We start from the raw sequence: 18,127 nt of genomic DNA, 5'->3' as shown, positions 1-18,127 counted from the left end.
ATGTGGATTGCTGCAGCCGTTTATGGCTTGAGAGATGCCTTCTGGGCTCAGTCAGAACTGTCCTCTTTGGTCATAGGCTGACAATTCATTTTTTCTTCCTGGGAGGAAGAAATGGGGGCTGCTGGGAATCTCTCCTCTTGGGTTCAGGAAGAGGTTCTTCATGGCTGCATTACCTTGTAACCTTGTACTACTAAGTCCGCTTGCTGCAGACATCCTGCTTGTTTTGGTATCTGCTATCGAGTCTTTTCAATTCAGCAGAGGCTAGAAATGGATTCTACCTTGGCCATGGTGGGGGTGAGCATATATGTTGCCTTGTGATCCTTTGGTCATGTCTGCCTTAGCTCCTGGTAGAGGTCTTTTGTTCTGGGGATCTTTTACTTCTTGTTTGACATATGTGCCTGCCCTGCTGTGTTATGAGAGTTCATCCAAGGATAATTTTTGTACCTAGTGGCTTTAATTTCCTCTGAATGTCCTGGTTATCCAGGTCCTGTGGGAGTGCTTTCCCCAGCATAGTAACACAGGGGCACTCATTCTCATTTCTTTAGAGCAACTGGTCTTTTTCCCTAGGCAAGTCATTCTTCACCCGGTTCCTTGTTGGGGGCAGAAATCAGGAGGGATAAAAAGAAAGTAGTGTGGTCTCCCACAGAAGTAGTTGGTTCTGGCTTGGGCTGGTTGATGGATCATCACCTGGCATCAGAGAAGTGGTAGTCTGCTATTTCATTATTGAGAGAAAGGGATTGGTTTCTTTGCACCATCGAATGTTCTAGTCACTCGTTCATTTTTCCTTAGGAGTTACTGATTCCAGAGCTTGCTTGGTTAGCCCCTGGCAGACTTATTCTTTTTTTTTGTATGCTTTTTACCTTTGAACCTGTCCTTAGCATGGAGGCAAGAACTAACTTGGTGGGGCCATCATCCAGACAACCACAGAGGTTGTTTGAACTCACCTTGACAATGACCGTATTTCTAGTAGGGCCCTAACCCCGTCATTAATTGCTGATACAAGTATCTGTGTTAACATGAACTTCTTATACTGTCCTTTAATTTGTGTGTTTTCTCCCACACACACTAGTGAGGTCTATAAGTACCAGCCCAGGATGTGTAAGCTCAAGTCCCTGGTTCTTCTCTCTTCTTGGTATCATACAAGCCTCCGTGTGTATGGTGGATATCAGCTGATCAAAAATACCTGTCCTTCCACTGGAATGGGCAGGCTGGCATTGGATGCTTACTCCCACCCTCCTCTGCATGGCACTTTCAACACTTGAACCAGGTCATTTAGGACAAAGTCAGGGCTTTTTCACTCTGTGCTACAGAGATGGCCATCCTGTAGTAAGTTACATCACCAAAGACCATGTTGCCTTCAGTGCTTCAATGTTAGGAAACCTTCCCTGTTCACAACCTGCTCAAGTACTGTGCCTTTTTCTTGACCCTCGTGTCATTCTCTAGATTCTTCTATTTAAGTGGTTTTATTGCTTAAGATTCTACCCAGCAGTATGAATGTTTATGGAGAGAGAATCCTTAGTATCAGAAATATTTTACACATTCCCAGAGGTGGGCAGTCCCCCAGCTTGCCTTCTGTATTTGATTCTCTTTAAGCTGGACAAATATATAACTTGTATATTACTTGTTATCCATGTGGAGAACCAAATCTTCATTACTCTTCTTGATTTGCACAATAATGCAAATCAAGACTAGTAATGCAAATCTTCATTGCTTTTTTTTATATATATGCAGATGTTGAACTTGGCAGGCAGAAAAGATGAGGGTATTTGTCAACATAGGCACACATCCTTCCCCAGGTGTGGCAACTTAAATGTAGTCATAGGATCCATCAAGGAGGGATCATAGCCAATATGACAAAGAAAACAAATATCCCTTATGTCCTTTCACTCATTCCTATAATTTTCAATAATTTTCCAATGAAATCTCTTGATGCCTGCTCCCCATTTTGATGCATTCCAAAATGTAGTCCACCAGTCTTCAACTAAATCCATGCCCAGATATATGAAAGTCAGGTAATAACAGGGAGATGGTGTTTGTTGTGCACGCGCCTGAGACAAGTAGCTCTCATTATTACTTGCAGAATCTCACCAAAGGCTGCTACAAGCCAGGCAAGCTGTTGTGGATGTACACAACTTAACTGTGGTTACTTAGCTCACTGCCACCTTTCCAGTAGAAGGATTCCTTCCCAAACATTCCACACTGAACTATTCTCTAACTTCCACTACCATATTTCCTTGTTTGTTCTTCTGTCACTCATTTCTTTCCCTTACTATTGCTTCTAATCCCTTCACTGTAGATTCACAAAAAAGTTTCTGCCTTTTTACTTCATTTGATATTATTTATTTGCATGCTTTGTTGTATTTCACATTTTAACCTGGAACTTTAGAACTAATTACTTAGCATATAGTAGACATATGTATTACTGTTGGTCAGTGATGTGTTGTTTTACTCAAATTGGAATTTTTTTCTTTTATTTTTTGGAAAATGTGCCATGGCTTTTAAACAAAATAACTGAATGAATGTCAAGGTGTATATTTGTATTTGTAGCATTGTGCTTAACAACAACCCTGTTTAATATAAAGCAGAGTTGTTATGAATAAATGCCTTTTATTTTAGAATTAACAACTGCTTTCTTGATTCCAGATGATCATTGTTGGTTTCTTTCAGGTTGGAATTCAAATGCATCATCTGGTTCCTGTTTGTAAGAATGCTTTGCGTACATCAGGTCATTCACCTGTATATTCTAAAGCTGTTATGACTGGCTGTCACTCTGTACATGATCTCATCAAGGCACAAAATTTAAAGACAACTTTAGAAGGAAATCTCCAAGAAGGTTGGTAAATTGGCAGAAATATTAATGGATTCATGAAATTGCTGTTTCTAATTAGTGCTATGTTACCTGTGCATGTGGTGCCACAGTTGTTTAACTGATATCGAGGAAAAAGACTTGTTACATACTTTTCTGACATTGTGAAGCATCCTTAACTACTATTTAGACTGGGTTTCATGCCAGGGATTAACAACTGACAGTATCAGCTGGTAAGGAACAGTGACAAATGGAAAATAGTTATGAAACTTAAATTCTCTCTCTGCCATACTTTTCGACAAAATGTATGACAAAAATTATGTCCATAAGCTCGCAAAACCACTGGCTTTTCAGAATGATACCACAGTACAAGGGCAAAATGATTGACTTCAATAATTGGCTAAGCTTCTGGTGTCATTCAAAGGGGATCCAGTATCTGCCTAGGATGACATGATCGACAGACCACGATGGTTTGCACCTGTCACTCCTGGGATTCAGGTTACTGGCTAAGGCTCTTGCCACCCCTATAGTGCCTTTTTTAGGCAAGGTTCAAAGGAGAAAACTACTACCGTAATGGGTACAAGTAAGCAAAATCTGAAGGTAATGCTACTCCGTGCTAGAAGTCTAAACCTCAAGATGCAATCTCTCGAGACATTCCCTAAAAATGGAGAACATTGATATCTGTGCAGTAACTGAGACCTGGTTCAAAGCTCCAGAGAGCACCCCTGCAATACCAGGCTACAACTCATACCACACATTTTGGCCACCAAACCAGGACCGAAGCACTAAAGGTGGAGGAGTGTCCATATTCACCAAGGATATTCACACCTCCAAGGTGCTTGCCCAACAGAATGCATCTGAAATTCTCCAGATGCAACTAACACTAGGTAAGACTGCAATACAAATTGTAGCTTGCTACAGATCCCCCACCATGCCCCAAGATTCTCACCACACCTTTCTAAACATACTGGAAAATATTAAGATACAACCAAACACCCTAATACTAGGTGATTTCAACTACCCTGCCATTAACTGGGAAAACTACTCTTGTAGTAACACCTTTGCTTAACGGTTCTTGGAATTCATAAATTCCAACGCCCTAGAGCAACTAATTCATAGTCCCACCAGGGGTACCAATATTCTAGACCTGGTCATTACCAACATGGGAGATCGATGCTCCACACCAGTGGTCACCCCCTCGTTGGTCAGATCAGACCATAATATAATCACCCTTGACATCCACATCCCACCCCCTTTAAGGAAACCTCTGTAAAAAACCTCTCCAAAGCCATCTTCATGCTTCTCAAGTCAGAAGCAACAAACTTCATGACACCCATGCAGATGGGAACTGGAAGTTCAACTGCTGAATCCTACACTAAGGTGCTGTACGGGCACATTCACTCGTGCATGGACTGAACCATCCTAAATAGAACCAAGACGCTGTGCTCTAAAAAAAAAAAAAAAAAAAAAAAAAAGGAAGCCAATCTGGTGGTCCATTGCCATAAGCTGTACAACAGAAGGAAGAAACTGCTGCAGAAAAGAGGAAGAACCCAAGATTCAAAAAACTCCCTCATCAGCCTCAGTAGAAAGCTGAGATCCCTCATAAAATCTTCCAAAACTAGTTACGAAAACAAAATTGCCAAAGATTCCAAAGACAACCACAAGGCATTCTATAGCTATGTCAAGAATTTAAATGGCAATACTCAGATTTGCTGTGAGCTACAACAGAATGGCACTAGATATACTTATCCCAAGGATATTGCCAATATCCTGGCAGATAGATTCAGTGCCAACTTCACCACCCTCTCACCCCCTAAAGGGCCCATTTCAGTACCGAAAGAATGCCAAATTCCAGTAATCACGGCCACTCAGGTAAAAAACGCACTTTCCGTAGCCAAGAATACAGCATCCATGGGACTAGACAACATCCCGGGCTGTGTAATGCATCAACTACAAAATGAACTAGCACCTCACCTGTATGTCATGCTTAATCATAGCCTCACCTCAGGCTTTGTGCCAACAAAGTGGCGCACAGCTACAGTCATCCCACTCCACAAGGGGGGATTCACTTTGGATCCCAGGAACTACCGTCCCATCAGTCTGACGAGCCTGATCTGCAAGGCCATGGAATGTATCATCATGGAACTTATAAACAAATACATTGGCAGTCCTCAAACACTGGACCCCACACAGTTTGGGTTCATGAAGGGCCGATCTTGCCCCCTGAACCTGATCGACTTCTTCGAATCAGGCCCCAGAGCCGTGGATGAGGGTAAGGTGGTTCACACAGCCTACTTGGACCTCGCCAAGGCTTTCGACGCTATCCCCAACTCTGAAATCATAGATAAACCTACTAAGCCGGGCATTAATCACTACGTCACTCGATGGGTTGCAAACTGGCTTACTGACGGAACCCACACTGTAAACATTGCCAACTCCAAATCCAGCTCCAGACAAGTGACAAGTGGTGTACTGCAGAGTTCTGTCCTGGGACCTCTCTTGTTTGGCATCAACTTCTCTGAAGTACAGGCCAACACACTAAGGGACTCTGCCTTACAAAATTCGTGGATGACTGCAAGCTGGGAGCTATTACTGAATCCCCAAATGATGTGGATATATACTGCAAAAGGACTTACCAAAACAGATGCCTGGTGCCAGAGCCATGGGCTCAGGCTAAATGCCAAAAAATGTGTAGTTGTCCCCTTTGGGAAAAAACATGCACCTGTGAGCTACCACATAGGTGGCTGTGCACTAAACACCGAAAGTGTGATAAGACACCTAGGGACACAGGTGGACAGTAGTCTCACCTTTGATAACCACATAGCTACAATAGTTATAAAATCCTTCTACATAGCACACCTCATCACTAAGGGCTTTTCATCCAGAAAAAAGGAGGTCATTGTCCCTCTGTACTCATCCCTCATTAGACCCATTATAGAATACAGTGCCCTGTGTGGTATGTACCTCACAAGACATCTGCAACAACTAGAAAGGCCGCAGAAATACCTCACAAAAAGAATCACAGGCCTAAAGCAGATGCCTTATGCTGACCGTCTAAAGAAACTCTGCACATATTGCCTACTCAGGGGCAATCTCTGCCTAATATACAACCCATGTCAAACCCAGAGTTGTTGGACATGCTACACTTAAAGAAATCCCAATCCCTCCGAGCCACACACTCCGGGGATCTTAACCTTGTCATCATGATGAATAGAACATGCTGGAGAGATAGGTTTCTGACACAGAGACTACCCATACTCTATAATAGGCTGCTCATACATGTCAGGCGGAGCACCTCAGTGGCCCTCTTCAAGAGGAACCTTGACTATTGGATGGGAGATGGGAAATTCACCCCGGGGATCACATCAGTAGCCCTGCTAGACAGGGGTCCAGGAAAGTAAATATTTGTGGTATGCAATAGCTAGGGAATCGTTATGGCTAGGCTTGTATAAGCCCTAGGACCGATAGCCTAGTACCTACCTATGAACTTATTTCTGCCTATTGTCTGTTTAGCAGTTCTGTTTACTGGCTTTTCAAAGGCTTTCATAGTTGCTAAAACACTCTGCACACCTGTATTTTTTCTGCAATATAGATCAGCTAAAGTTCTATACACTACAAAGAATTATAATCTGGTCTCTCCAATCATAACTTTTATTATCTGTTCTCAACATAGATGCCAAGAAATCCCCCTTTGAAGCTTTGCCATTGAGGTGAAGTTTGTGGCATCCATGTTGAGAATACATAATAAGTTTATGAGTCCCCTAGATTATATTAATTTTGCCAGTCTTGTGGTGTAAAGGGATGAAGTCCTAAAATTGACTAGATGTTGTTAGTTTAAATAGTGACTGAACCACTGATGTAACTGGCTGGAGTGGAGGGTGAATGAAGACTTTGGCTTGCTTTTCCTATTGTGAGGGAACTGTGGCCTGATCCATAGCACTAGGAAGTATTACATGGCAGAGGCCATTTGGGGGACATATGAGTGCACAAAGATCAGATGCATGCATGGCTCTCTTAAGCAGAGCTTCATGTTGTAGACAGATTTTGCATATGCTTGGAAGCACATATTCACCACTTGACTGATATTGCGGGGCACACCATTGGTGGGACACGCACTGGGCTACCACTAATGGGGGGTGTTAGACATACAAAGAAAAAAAATCCTTAGGTAAAATGCCAATGGTGATACCACTCTATAGGCTAACTGATCTTCTCCAGTCAGGCATCTGCTGTACAGAGTCTCCTTTACCCGGACCACACACACAAAAGAAATAGATGCATTATATGTGCTTGTGTATGTATGTGTGGGGGTGTATATGCATATATAGACCTTTATGCACAATGTTTTTCAGGTCATGAATGTCTTTTGGCTAATCCTATGGCTACACTGCTAATGTGTATTTTGATTATAACAATGACAAAGTCTTTGTTGTAGGTGGAACTGAGTCTGCTGTCCTCCTGCTCTGTTTTTAGAGCAGAGTTGGAGCTTTTATTTACACTGTTTTCCAGAAACATTCACTTTAGCCTCTGTTTCAGCACTGTGACCAATTCAACACAGCTAAGTGCATTTGTGTCAACTGTGGTAATCGACTTGGGAACCACATTCTGTTGTCTTGTTGGCATCAACATTGACACTGCCATTAATGCTGGAAGTTTTCATGTAGGGTTTCATTTGCTGTTCTCAACAAAATAAAATGCAAAAACACCCCACTTTGTTTTATTATTATGTACAGCAAGGTGGCTGTACCCAAGTTCAAGAGTTTCTTACTTGCACTTGCTTCTGAACATGACCAATACTTAATGCTTCTTTTAGCTTTTGAGCTACTGATCAGATGAGCAAAATACTGAAAAAAGTGCCTATGGATTTTGAAACCAAGTCCAAGAAATGGCGTTCCAGCAAATTATTATTTCATCTCTTTCCACTTTCACCTTGTGAATGATGCATGGCACCACGAATGGCGCAGCAAAGGCTGCAAGCTCTGGAGTTGTAGTGCATGATCATGGCTGGTTATTCTTTATTGTCTTCACAGGTGATTTCAAGGTCTCCATTCATTGGCAACAAACTTTTTTGGGCCTACAATCAGAGGAAAAACTGAGGCTGGCATGAGTATTGGTGCTCATTTTCAGACCACTCTTCTCAAAACCTGTATGCACAAAATCAGAAAAGCGTGTATCAGTTGTGGTATAACTGGGGCCAGCAGCACCAAAAAGGTCAGCAGTCAGGGAGGAACAAAAACAGGAATGGCAATTCACAGAGTTGACACCTACCCAGAGGTGAAAATTTCTGTGTATGTCCAGGAATGCTGCAGCTCTTCTTTGGGGGAGTGGGAGCACTCCAGCAACAGAATTACTGTGGACTTGCCTTGGACTGTTGTATTTTGAGGCAACAAAATCTCTTTCCACACTCCTCCAAAGCCACACTTTCTGACATTGCATAACATTCCAAACTGCCAGAAAGACGTAGTGAGAATAGATGTGAAAAACCTCCTTCAAAAAAGTGCCATTCCAGAACCCTATAGGTCCAGAAGATCAAGATATTAATCCAGGTTTATGTTTTTAGAAAGACCATGGATATCAGATCAGTTTTAAAACCAGACCTTTTTCCAGATAAAGATAATAGGGAGTCAGGGAGGTTCCTACACTTATGTGTCAGAGCCAGCCACTGTGAGTTTCAAGATCTACTATTTGGTATTACCTCAACACTTCAGAGGCATGGCAGAGGTTGTCATGGTGAAGATAACCCCGTCTGTGACTGGCTTGTAGCTGCAATGGGTCCCTGGCTTATTTTGTTCCTCCACCCTCGGAGTGGGGTGAGCCCAGTACCACACTGGTTGCTGCTGGCTCCACGGGGGGGGGGGGGGGGTCTCTTGTGCCATTTTTTTTAGGACTTATCCCTTCTTCTCAGTGCTTCAGCTTTCATTATCTCTGGGCCTGTATCATCCAGACGTGCTCTTTCTGTCTAGGGTACTTCTCCCTCGGACATGAGGATGGGCCCGCTTGCAGCCTCTCGGCTTTCTGGGTGAAAGAGAGGACCTTCTCCAGGTCTGGAGTTTTCTCTGCCACACCTCTGGGTCTCTCCCGGCCTCTCTCTAATTTGGCTGGTGATACCTCACATCCTGCCCTGGGTCATCCCTCCCGATCGAGCCTTCATGGGGTTTCCTCCCCTCTGGGAGTCTGTGTCTCTTCCGAGCACTCCCCAGAGCCCCTAGTGGAGGAGAGTCATTGTAAGAGAAAGTGCAGGAGGAGGCACTTGCACTCCTCTGCGGAGTACCTCACCAAGAATACAGACCTTGAAGGAGATGACTGGTCCCCCATTTCTCCGCCCAATTTTGTCTGCTTTGGAGACATCTTTGAGCTCCTGAAACAAAAGGGCGGATGGTCTCTTCAGCCCGTCTTTGGAAGAGTCTGTGTTTCTGAAGGCCTTCGGAATGGCTTCATCTACCTCCTGGGTGCCCCCCCTGCTTATGAGTTAGTGGATCTGATTGTCAGCAGGCCCTGGAAGGAACTGGACATGGTGGAGCCTGTTCCAAAGTCGGCCGACAAGCTCCTTACTACCCCAGTGAACCGTTTGTTCTGGAGCAAAGGAGTACTGGTCAATACCATCGTGGTTGCCACCACCACGAAGAAGGAGCTAGCAAAGCAGAGCTCCACGGTCCATCCCCCAGACAGGGAGTCCTGGGTGATGGACCATTTTGGGAAGCTGGTGTATGCCTCAGTTACTTTTGGACTACGAGCAGCAAACTACTTTACACATGTTATCCACCGTCAAAGGGATTTGGTCCAAGATCTTTCCATCTCCGTTTCAGAGCTATTGCCAGAGGAGAACCTCAAGCAGGTGTCTCCCAAGCTATCTACTCTGACCTCCTTCGCAAGTTTTTCGATGAGGTTAATCTCCAGTGCCATGGAGGCTACCTCTCAAGTTGCTGATGCAGGCATTGCCTTGTGCCGTCATGCCTGGCTACGCTTATGCGAGTTCGAGGATCCCGTTAAGGTGTCATTTACTAATGCTCCCTTCAGTGGTTCCACTCTCTTTGGACCTTCCTTGAAGGACACTTTAACCTGCAGCGAGCTAGAAGGGAAGACTCTGTCTGCAGTAGGGATTGAGCTTTCTGCTCCCCAGAGGTCCTTCTCTAAGACCCAACAGGGAACCAGAAAGATGTGGTTCCATAAGGTTCAGTATCCCTTTCAGGACACTCCTAACGAATCCTTTTCCAGAGGCAAGGGGAGAGGTTTCAGTGGACAACGACACCCTCGAGGCGAGGGGTCCAGGGAATGCTTCTATGAGCAGCCCTACCAGTGCTCCTGAAGTGTTACCTGACTGCTCTGCCCTGGAGGCCATCGAGGGTCACATTTTCTTACACCCACTAGCTTGGACGAACATCACTTCTGATCAGTGGGTGTTAAATATGGTTTCCAAGGGATATTTCATTCCCTTTTCACAATCCCCTCCAGTGAGTCATTACCTCTTACATGTTCTACCCAGTCAAAGGGAGTTGGCCTCCAGCAGGAGAAAGATGATTCAGCACTTATTCTTGCTTCTATTTAATGTCAAAAAAGACGGAGGACCTTCGTCCAATTCTGGATCTCAGTGAGCTCAGTCTTTCAGTAAAGAAGTCAACCTTCTGGATGATCACTGCTCAGTCCATTCTGCCACTTTTATGCAAAGACAATTGGATGTGCTCTGTGGATCTCCAGGACACCTACTATCACATCAAAATGAACAGTTGTTCCAGGAAACATCTTTTCTTCTGGCTTTGAGCCAGTCATTACCACTTCAGAACCCTACCCTTTGGTCTCACCACAGGCCCCCTGGTGTTTACAGAATGCATGGCAGTGGTAGTGGCTCGTGTGCATCTGTTCCAGGTCTTTCTGTGCCTTGACGATTGGCTTCTCATGGCACCTTGAGGCATCGACTGATTCAGGCAATTCAGTAGTTTCTCCCCCTCTTCCGTCACCTGGAGATAACCATCAGCCTTGCAAAATCTAATCTAATTCCCACTCAACAGTTGAGTTCATAGGAGTTCATGTGGACTCCGTTTCAGAGATTGCAACTTTACCTCTGCGCAGAATTCAGTTGATATGGGAACAAGTCACACAGATATTGGAGTTGTCACCCCCCCCCCCCTGTTTATTTGGTTTTTCAGGCTCTCAGATCCATGGCCTTGGCCATTCTTCTTATTCTTCTGGCCAAGTACCACATGTGTATTACAATGGACTTTAGCTGTCCAGTGGTCTCCTCTTCTTCATCCTCTGTCTATGACCATAAAACTGATGCCTGTGTGCAGGCATCACCTCCAGTGGTGGCTTCAGTTACTGGATCTCTTTCTAGGCAAGCCCTTCTCTCTCCTTCTGCCCCAGCCACAGTGACCACGGATGCCTCTCTGCTGGGGGAGGGGGCATTTTTGGGGGAAGACTGTCAAGGCACATGGTCCCCAGTAGAGACCAAGTTACATATAAACGTTCTGGAGAGGAGAGAAGTTCTTCTTTCATTGCAAGCCTTCCAGGACTGCCTACATCTAGGGCATGGCCGGCCTTAGGCATAGGCCAACTAGGCAGCCGCCTAGGGCACCGGTCTAGCAGGGGCGCTTTTCCAGTATTTATTTGGTGTAGGTAGACCAGGATGGGGCACCAGGTAATGTGTTGGGGGGCGCCGTGGAGCCCTTTTGCCTAGGGCACCAGTTGACCTAGGGCCACTTCTAGGGGCAACTGCAATTCAGACAGACAATATGGCAGTCATCTGGTATGTCAACAACAAGGGGGAACATGCTCTTACCTGTTGTGCAGAGAGTCTGCGAGTGTGTGGGAATGAGCTATGTCCTCCGGCAGCTTCATTATTGCAACGCACATACCTGGGGATTCCAACATTGGCCGACAGGCTCAGCAGAACTATCTTGAGTCCTCACAAGTAGTCCCTCAATCCTTCAGTGATAAATCAGAATTTTGACTGTTGGGGTCAGCCGTGTTGCGACCTTTCTGACTCTCCAGTCAACCACAAATGCAGCAGGTATTTCACCCTGATCCCCCCTTGGGGGAGTCACCAAGGGACGCTCTAGTCCACAATTGGCCTCTGGGTCTGTTTTATGCATATCCTCCTGTTCCCTTAATACCCAAGGTTCTGCAGAAAGCTCAGTACCTGAGGACATCCCCTATCCTTATTGCCCCTTTCTGGCCTCGTCAGCCTTCATCAGGTCTCATCTGAAGTATCCACTATGGATACTGTATCCTCATCAATATCTGATTTCCCATCTGTCTGGGTTTCTTCTCCCAAACCTTCGGACCATTCACTTAACCGCCTGGTTTCTTCAGTTCCAGTGATCATTAAACAGTACAGGCTAGCTTCCCCCATTAAACGCATCATTTTGGCCTCCCAAAAACCCTCTACTAGAAAATGTACAACAGTAAGTGAAAAAGGTTCTCAATCTGGATCAGGAGCAGGAATCTGGATCCTTTTTCTGCTTTGGTTTCAAATATACTTTTGTTCTTGTCGTCCCTTTTCCAAGAGGGAGCAAGTTTGTCCACTATTAAGCTTCTGTTTGTGGTGATTTCCAATTTTCATGAGAGCTCCTCATCTATGCTTTGTAAGGCCTGTATGAAGGTTTTTTTCTGCTTTGGCCTCCAATTAAGGACCTTTTGCCTCCTTGGGACCTTACACTGGTTCTTCAGTCTCTGACTAGGAGTCCCTTTGAACCTGCTAGTTCCTGTGATCTCAAGTTTCTCTCTTGGAAGACTGCCCTTCTGGTGGCTATCACTTCAGCTAGGCGGGTCTCAGAACCAGGTCTCATCTGAAGTATCCACTATGGATACTGTATCCTCATCAGTATCAAAACGCTACCTCAAAACAAAACACGCACAACACATAGCCCACAAAGTCAGTGTGCCAAGCAGCCACAGCCCTTAAGGCTGAATAACACACCTGATACTCTTGTAATAGGTGACTCTATTGTCAGACACACTGATGTCCCGCTCACCAGGCTGAATAAAGAGAAGGTCACGGTGAGCTGCCTGTTGGGTGCTAGGATCCGCCACATAACGCAAGCACTCAGGTCACTCCAAAGCAAATACAAATATGACTCAGTCATTGTACATGCTGGTGTGAATGACCTGAGACGTACCTCCCTGGACTACATGAAAAGAGACATAGAGGAGCTCTCTGATCATGTAGCCCAGGCTGGTATGACCCTGACCTTGAACAGCATCTTACCCTCACCTAGAATGATGCCACAGTGCAAAGACAAAAATGATCGATTTTAACAATTGGCTAAAATTTTGGTGTCATTCAAAGGGGATCCAGTGTCTGTCGGCCTGGGATGACATGCTCGACAAGCCACGTTGCTTCGCTAGGGACGGCTTGCACCTGTCACCACTGGGCTTTCGGATATTGGCAAAGGCTCTTGCCACCCCCATAGTGCCTTTTTTAGGCAAGGCTCAAAAGTCAAACCCACCCCCATAGACAGCACAAGGAACAAGAAACTAAGGGTAATGCTGCTTAACGCCAGAAGTCTTAACCTCAAGATGCACGCACTCCTCAGTATGGAGAACATTGATATCTGTGCAGTGACAGAAATCTGGTTCAAGGCTCCAGAGAGCACCCCAGCACTACCAGGATATACCTCATATCATGCTTTTCAGCCCCAAAACCTGGACCAAACCACAAAAGGAGGGGGAGTTTCCATATTTATCAAGGATATCCACACCTCCAGGTTAGTGGCATTGCACGAAGTATCGGAGACCATCCATGTGCAACTAACATTGGGCAAGACTGCTTTTCAGTTTATAGCATCCTACAGACCACCCTCTCAAAGTCAGGAATCCCACTCGGCTTTCCTGAAAACATTGGAGAACATGAAGATCTCTCCGAACACCGTTATATTGGGCGACTTCAACTACCCAAACATTGACTGGGAGCACTACTCAAGCCCCAGCACCTTAGCCCAAAGGTTCCTGGAAATTATAAACTCAAATGCTATGGAACAACTAGTCACCACTCCCACAAGAGGGGACAACATACTAGACCTGATCATTACCAACATGGGGACTCTATGCTCCACACCAGAAGTATATTCCTCGTTGGTAAGATCAGACCATAAATTAATTTCACTGGATGTCCACATCCCGACCCCACCCCCAGCCCAGAAAACCACAGTGAAAAACTTCTCAAAAGTGAAGTGGAATCCTTCAAGGCCCCAGGGCCAGTGGAAACTATGGCCCAAACTGCAGAATCCTATATAAACGCATTCTACGGACATCTCCAGGAATGCATGGATCATGCTATCCCAAACAAATCCAAGACCCAATCATCCAAAGGCAGACGTCCAGTCTGGTGGAACCCTGCCATAAATAAACTGTACAACAGAAGGAGGAAGCTATTACATGATAGAGCAAAATCCCTAATAGGGAAGGCATCTCTGATCAGTACTAGCAAAAAATTACAATCCCTCATAAAATCCTCCAAGGCCAGCTTCGAGAGAAAAATTGCACAGGACACCAAAGACAATCATAAGGCTTTTTTCAGTTATGTTAGGAACCTGGGATGCAACTCCCAGACTTGTTCTGAGTTGATTCTAAACGACAAAAAATACACTGAACCCACAGACATCGCCAATATCCTGGCAGACAGGTTCAGTGCAAACTTCTCCACCCCCACCCCCCCAAAAGAGCAAGTATCTATCCCGGCAGAGGGCTGCCTCCCAAACATCTCTGATACTCAGGTGAAGGCTTCCCTCTCCAAAGCAAAATCTGATACTCAGGTGAAGGCTTCCCTCTCCAAAGCAAAAAACACTGCTTCCATGGGACCAGATGGCGTCCCAGGTTGTGTCCTACATGAACTCCAAGAGGAACTAATCCCTCAAATAAAACAGCTATACAATCTCAGCCTCACTACAGGATATGTGCCCACAGAATGGCGTACAGCAACAGTGGTCCCACTCCACAAAGGTGGAGCTTCTATGGACCCTGGAAACTATCGCCCCATAAGCCTGACTAGCTTAGTCTGCAAGGCTATGGAGAGGATCATCATGGAGCTCATAAACAAAGACATTGGGGACCTACAGACACTAGATCCTATCCAGTTCGGCTTTGTCAATGGCAGATCCTGCCTTTTGAACCTGGTTGACTTCTTCGAAACAGTCACCAAAGCCATAGATGAAGGGAAGGTAGTCCACACAACCTATCTGGACCTTGCAAAGGCATTTGACACCATACCCCACTCAGGCATCATAGATAAGCTATCCAGCTTAAATATAAACCCCTATGTCACAAGATGGGTCGCAAACTGGCTCAAAGACAGAACCTACAGAGTGAGAGTTGCTGGAGCCATGTCAGACTCGAAACCGGTCACAAGTGGCGTCCCACAGGGTCTGTCCTGGGACCACTCTTGTTTGGCATATACTTTTCATAGGTACAGGCAAACGTGGGAGGACTATGGCTCACCAGGTTTGCAGATGACTGCAAACTGGGCGCCATAATCGACTCTCCAGCTGACACAAACATCCTTCAAAAAGGTCTCACAGAGACAGGTAACTGGTGCCAGCACCATGGTTTAAAGCTAAATGCCAAAAAATGTATAGTCATACCCTTTGGCAAAAACAATGTGCCCACAAATTAGCACATAGGCGGGAACCCATTAAGTACAGAGAAAGTTATTAGGGACCTGGGGACCCAAGTTGATAGCAATCTCTCCTTTGAAAACCACATTGCCAAAGTGGTTAGAAAGACCTTCTACATAGCCCACCTCATCACGAAGGGTTTCACATCTAGATCAAGAGAGGTAATCGTGCCCCTTTATTCATCCCTCATCAGGCCCATCATAGAATACAATGCTCCTTTTGGGATGTACCTTACCTGACACCTGCAGCAATTAGAAAGACCCCAAAAGTATCTCACCAAGAGGATCAAGGGTCTCAAACAGATGCCATATGCTGCTCGGTTAAAAAAACTCCAGCTCTACTCAGTTGCATACCGCCTACTTCGAGGCGATCTATGCCTGACATACAAAGCTATGTCAAATCCAGAATTAATGGACATGCTCCACCTCAGTAAATCTAAATCCCTTAGAGCCACACGCTCGAGGGACTTGAACCTCAGCACAGAAATAAATAGAACTTGCTGGAGGGACAGGTTCATAACCCAGAGGCTCCCTTCGCTCTGGAATAGAATTCCAGTTCATGTGAGGCAGAGCACCTCACTGAATCTCTTCAAGAAGAATCTCGATAGGTGGATGGGGGATCGTAGGTTTGTCCCAGGGATTACTCCCGTGTCACTATTAGATAGAGGCACAGTAAACTAAACCTTAAAAAAGGCACAGTATACTCAAATCAAGGGGTGGCGTAAGCCATACAGAATCGGGCTAGGCTTATAATTTCCCCAGGGCAGATAGCCTAGTATGAACCTATGAACTGCAAGCTCTCACAAGACTCCTTACATGACTTTTCACAAGGATAGGGTCTCTCTGAGAACAAACCCCTTCTTCTTACCCAAGGTTGCTTCTGAGTCAACCCTAAATCAATGTATTCAGCTTCCAGTATTCTTCCCCAACTATTGCAACAGAGGGGAGTATATCCTTCATACATTTGATGTTCACCAACAGCTACGGTTCTACTTGCATAGGACTAAAGATTTTCGTAACTCAGAGCAGCTTTTTATGGCCTTTTCTGCTAACAAAAGTGGGCTTCTGGTCTCTAAGGTCATTATTTCTAAATGGATATGTAGCTGCATCTCTATGGTCTACAGTCTGAACCACCTGGAGGTTCCAGGTCGTGTCAGGGCCCATTTTACTAGATCTGTTGCAACTTCTTCAGCCTTTGTAGCAAGGCTTTCTATTGACAATGTCTGTGCTACTGCCACTTGGGCTAATCCACACACCTTTATATCCCATTACAACCTGGATTTGATTTCTAGTAGTAGGGCATTGTTTGGCTCCACAGTGCTCCAACAATTTCCACTCGTCCTTTCAGCACATTCTACTTCAGCATGGGCTGTCTTGCAAGCATTTGTTTTTCCAAATTCATCTTTGGATGATGTCTGTGTGGCTACAACAAAGACTAATCTATATATATTCTCAAGACACTACAAGCTGGATGCAATGTCAGGGTCTGAGTCCTTTGGGCCACAGTTTTTGTGAGGCATCATTTCATGATAGCACTTAGGGAGGAGCTTAGTACTCTGTCCTAAAGTATTTGATGTTGATAAATCACACTTTCAGATGACAAAGTTATGCACTTACCATGGTGATACATCTGCGTGGTCCTTGATCATCATCTTCTTCATATACCCACTCTTTTCACCCTCACTTAGATGGATGAAATCAAGGGATGTTATATTTGGAAGACAATGGTGGTGTGTGTTCATTTGTGGCTTTGAATTCTTTGAGCTGTGCTTTTGGGTGGAATACCAGATATTTTTATTTGTTTGCCTTTGACTACCAAGAAGGCCTGACTGGGCAAAACCCATTTTAGCAGAGACCTGGGGAGAAGAGCTCCACCTTGCATGCATTTACACAGGCAATCAGCATGAGCTAACAAATGAAAATATACTATACATTACCAGTGTATATATAATTTAATAGGTGATCATCAAGTTAAGTACACTGTACAATATGTACATCATGCTAATGTGGCACATAAAATATTCAGCATTATTTTACAGTTTATATATAAAGACACAATGAAGTTTCAGTATTCAGACAACAGATGAGACGCATGCATTTTTTATCCAAATAGCTGCTCACTTGAGACATGTAAACGAGAGTAAAAGGTTTAAGGATTTTATGATACTTGTTTGATTGGGCTACATAAGAAGGCATTTAATAATGGTGTTGACACAAGAACAGGACTGTTTTTATTGATAAGTATAATTTCATTGGGATTTTAAAATATAGATAAGATCAGCATAAGAAGGGTGCTTAGTAATGGCAGTGATGTAAGTGCAGGGTCATTTTGATGATGGGTACATTTTAAATGAGATTTTATATTGTAGATGAGATGAGTTATTTCTGATACTTATTAGAGTTCTGCAGTTTAGCAACCAAAATATAGGCAGTCACCAGAAAGTGTAGCTCTCTGTGGAGTGAGTACCAATTAATTTAATAACTGGTTGGTGGCAGGGTTGTCAGTGCTGTGGACAGTATTGTATTTGGTCAATGTAGGTGTCCTGTTGCAGTATCCCAAACAAATGGGTTGTTATTGCTGACGTCTAACTGGAGTACCAAAGCTTAACCTTACCTGTGTCATACATCCAATATGTGGCCTCATCTTGCAAGTGTAGGGGTATAAAGATTGGTGCATAAGCATAGTTCATTGACTTGTAGAATAGTACTAGGCTAGC

The 18,127-nt window shown here is 44.5% G+C and overlaps 1 protein-coding gene across 1 annotated transcript in view; it reads left to right on the top strand.

Moving 5' to 3' along the window:
- REV1 (REV1 DNA directed polymerase) overlaps positions 1-18,127 on the top strand; it is a 4,137,464-nt gene that overhangs the window by 2,998,786 nt on the left and 1,120,551 nt on the right. The window contains exon 16 of the mRNA XM_044071967.1: positions 2,668-2,833. Coding sequence (XP_043927902.1) covers positions 2,668-2,833 — 166 coding nt within the window. The remainder of the gene's footprint in view (positions 1-2,667; positions 2,834-18,127) is intronic.

The sequence above is a fragment of the Protopterus annectens genome, chromosome 5.part0 (genome assembly GCF_019279795.1).
Source record: "Protopterus annectens isolate FY-2018-M chromosome 5.part0, PAN1.0, whole genome shotgun sequence".
Lineage (NCBI taxonomy): Eukaryota > Metazoa > Chordata > Ceratodontiformes > Protopteridae > Protopterus > Protopterus annectens.
Note: the sequence above shows the minus strand (reverse complement) of the source record. Positions and strands in the feature narration are given on the sequence as shown.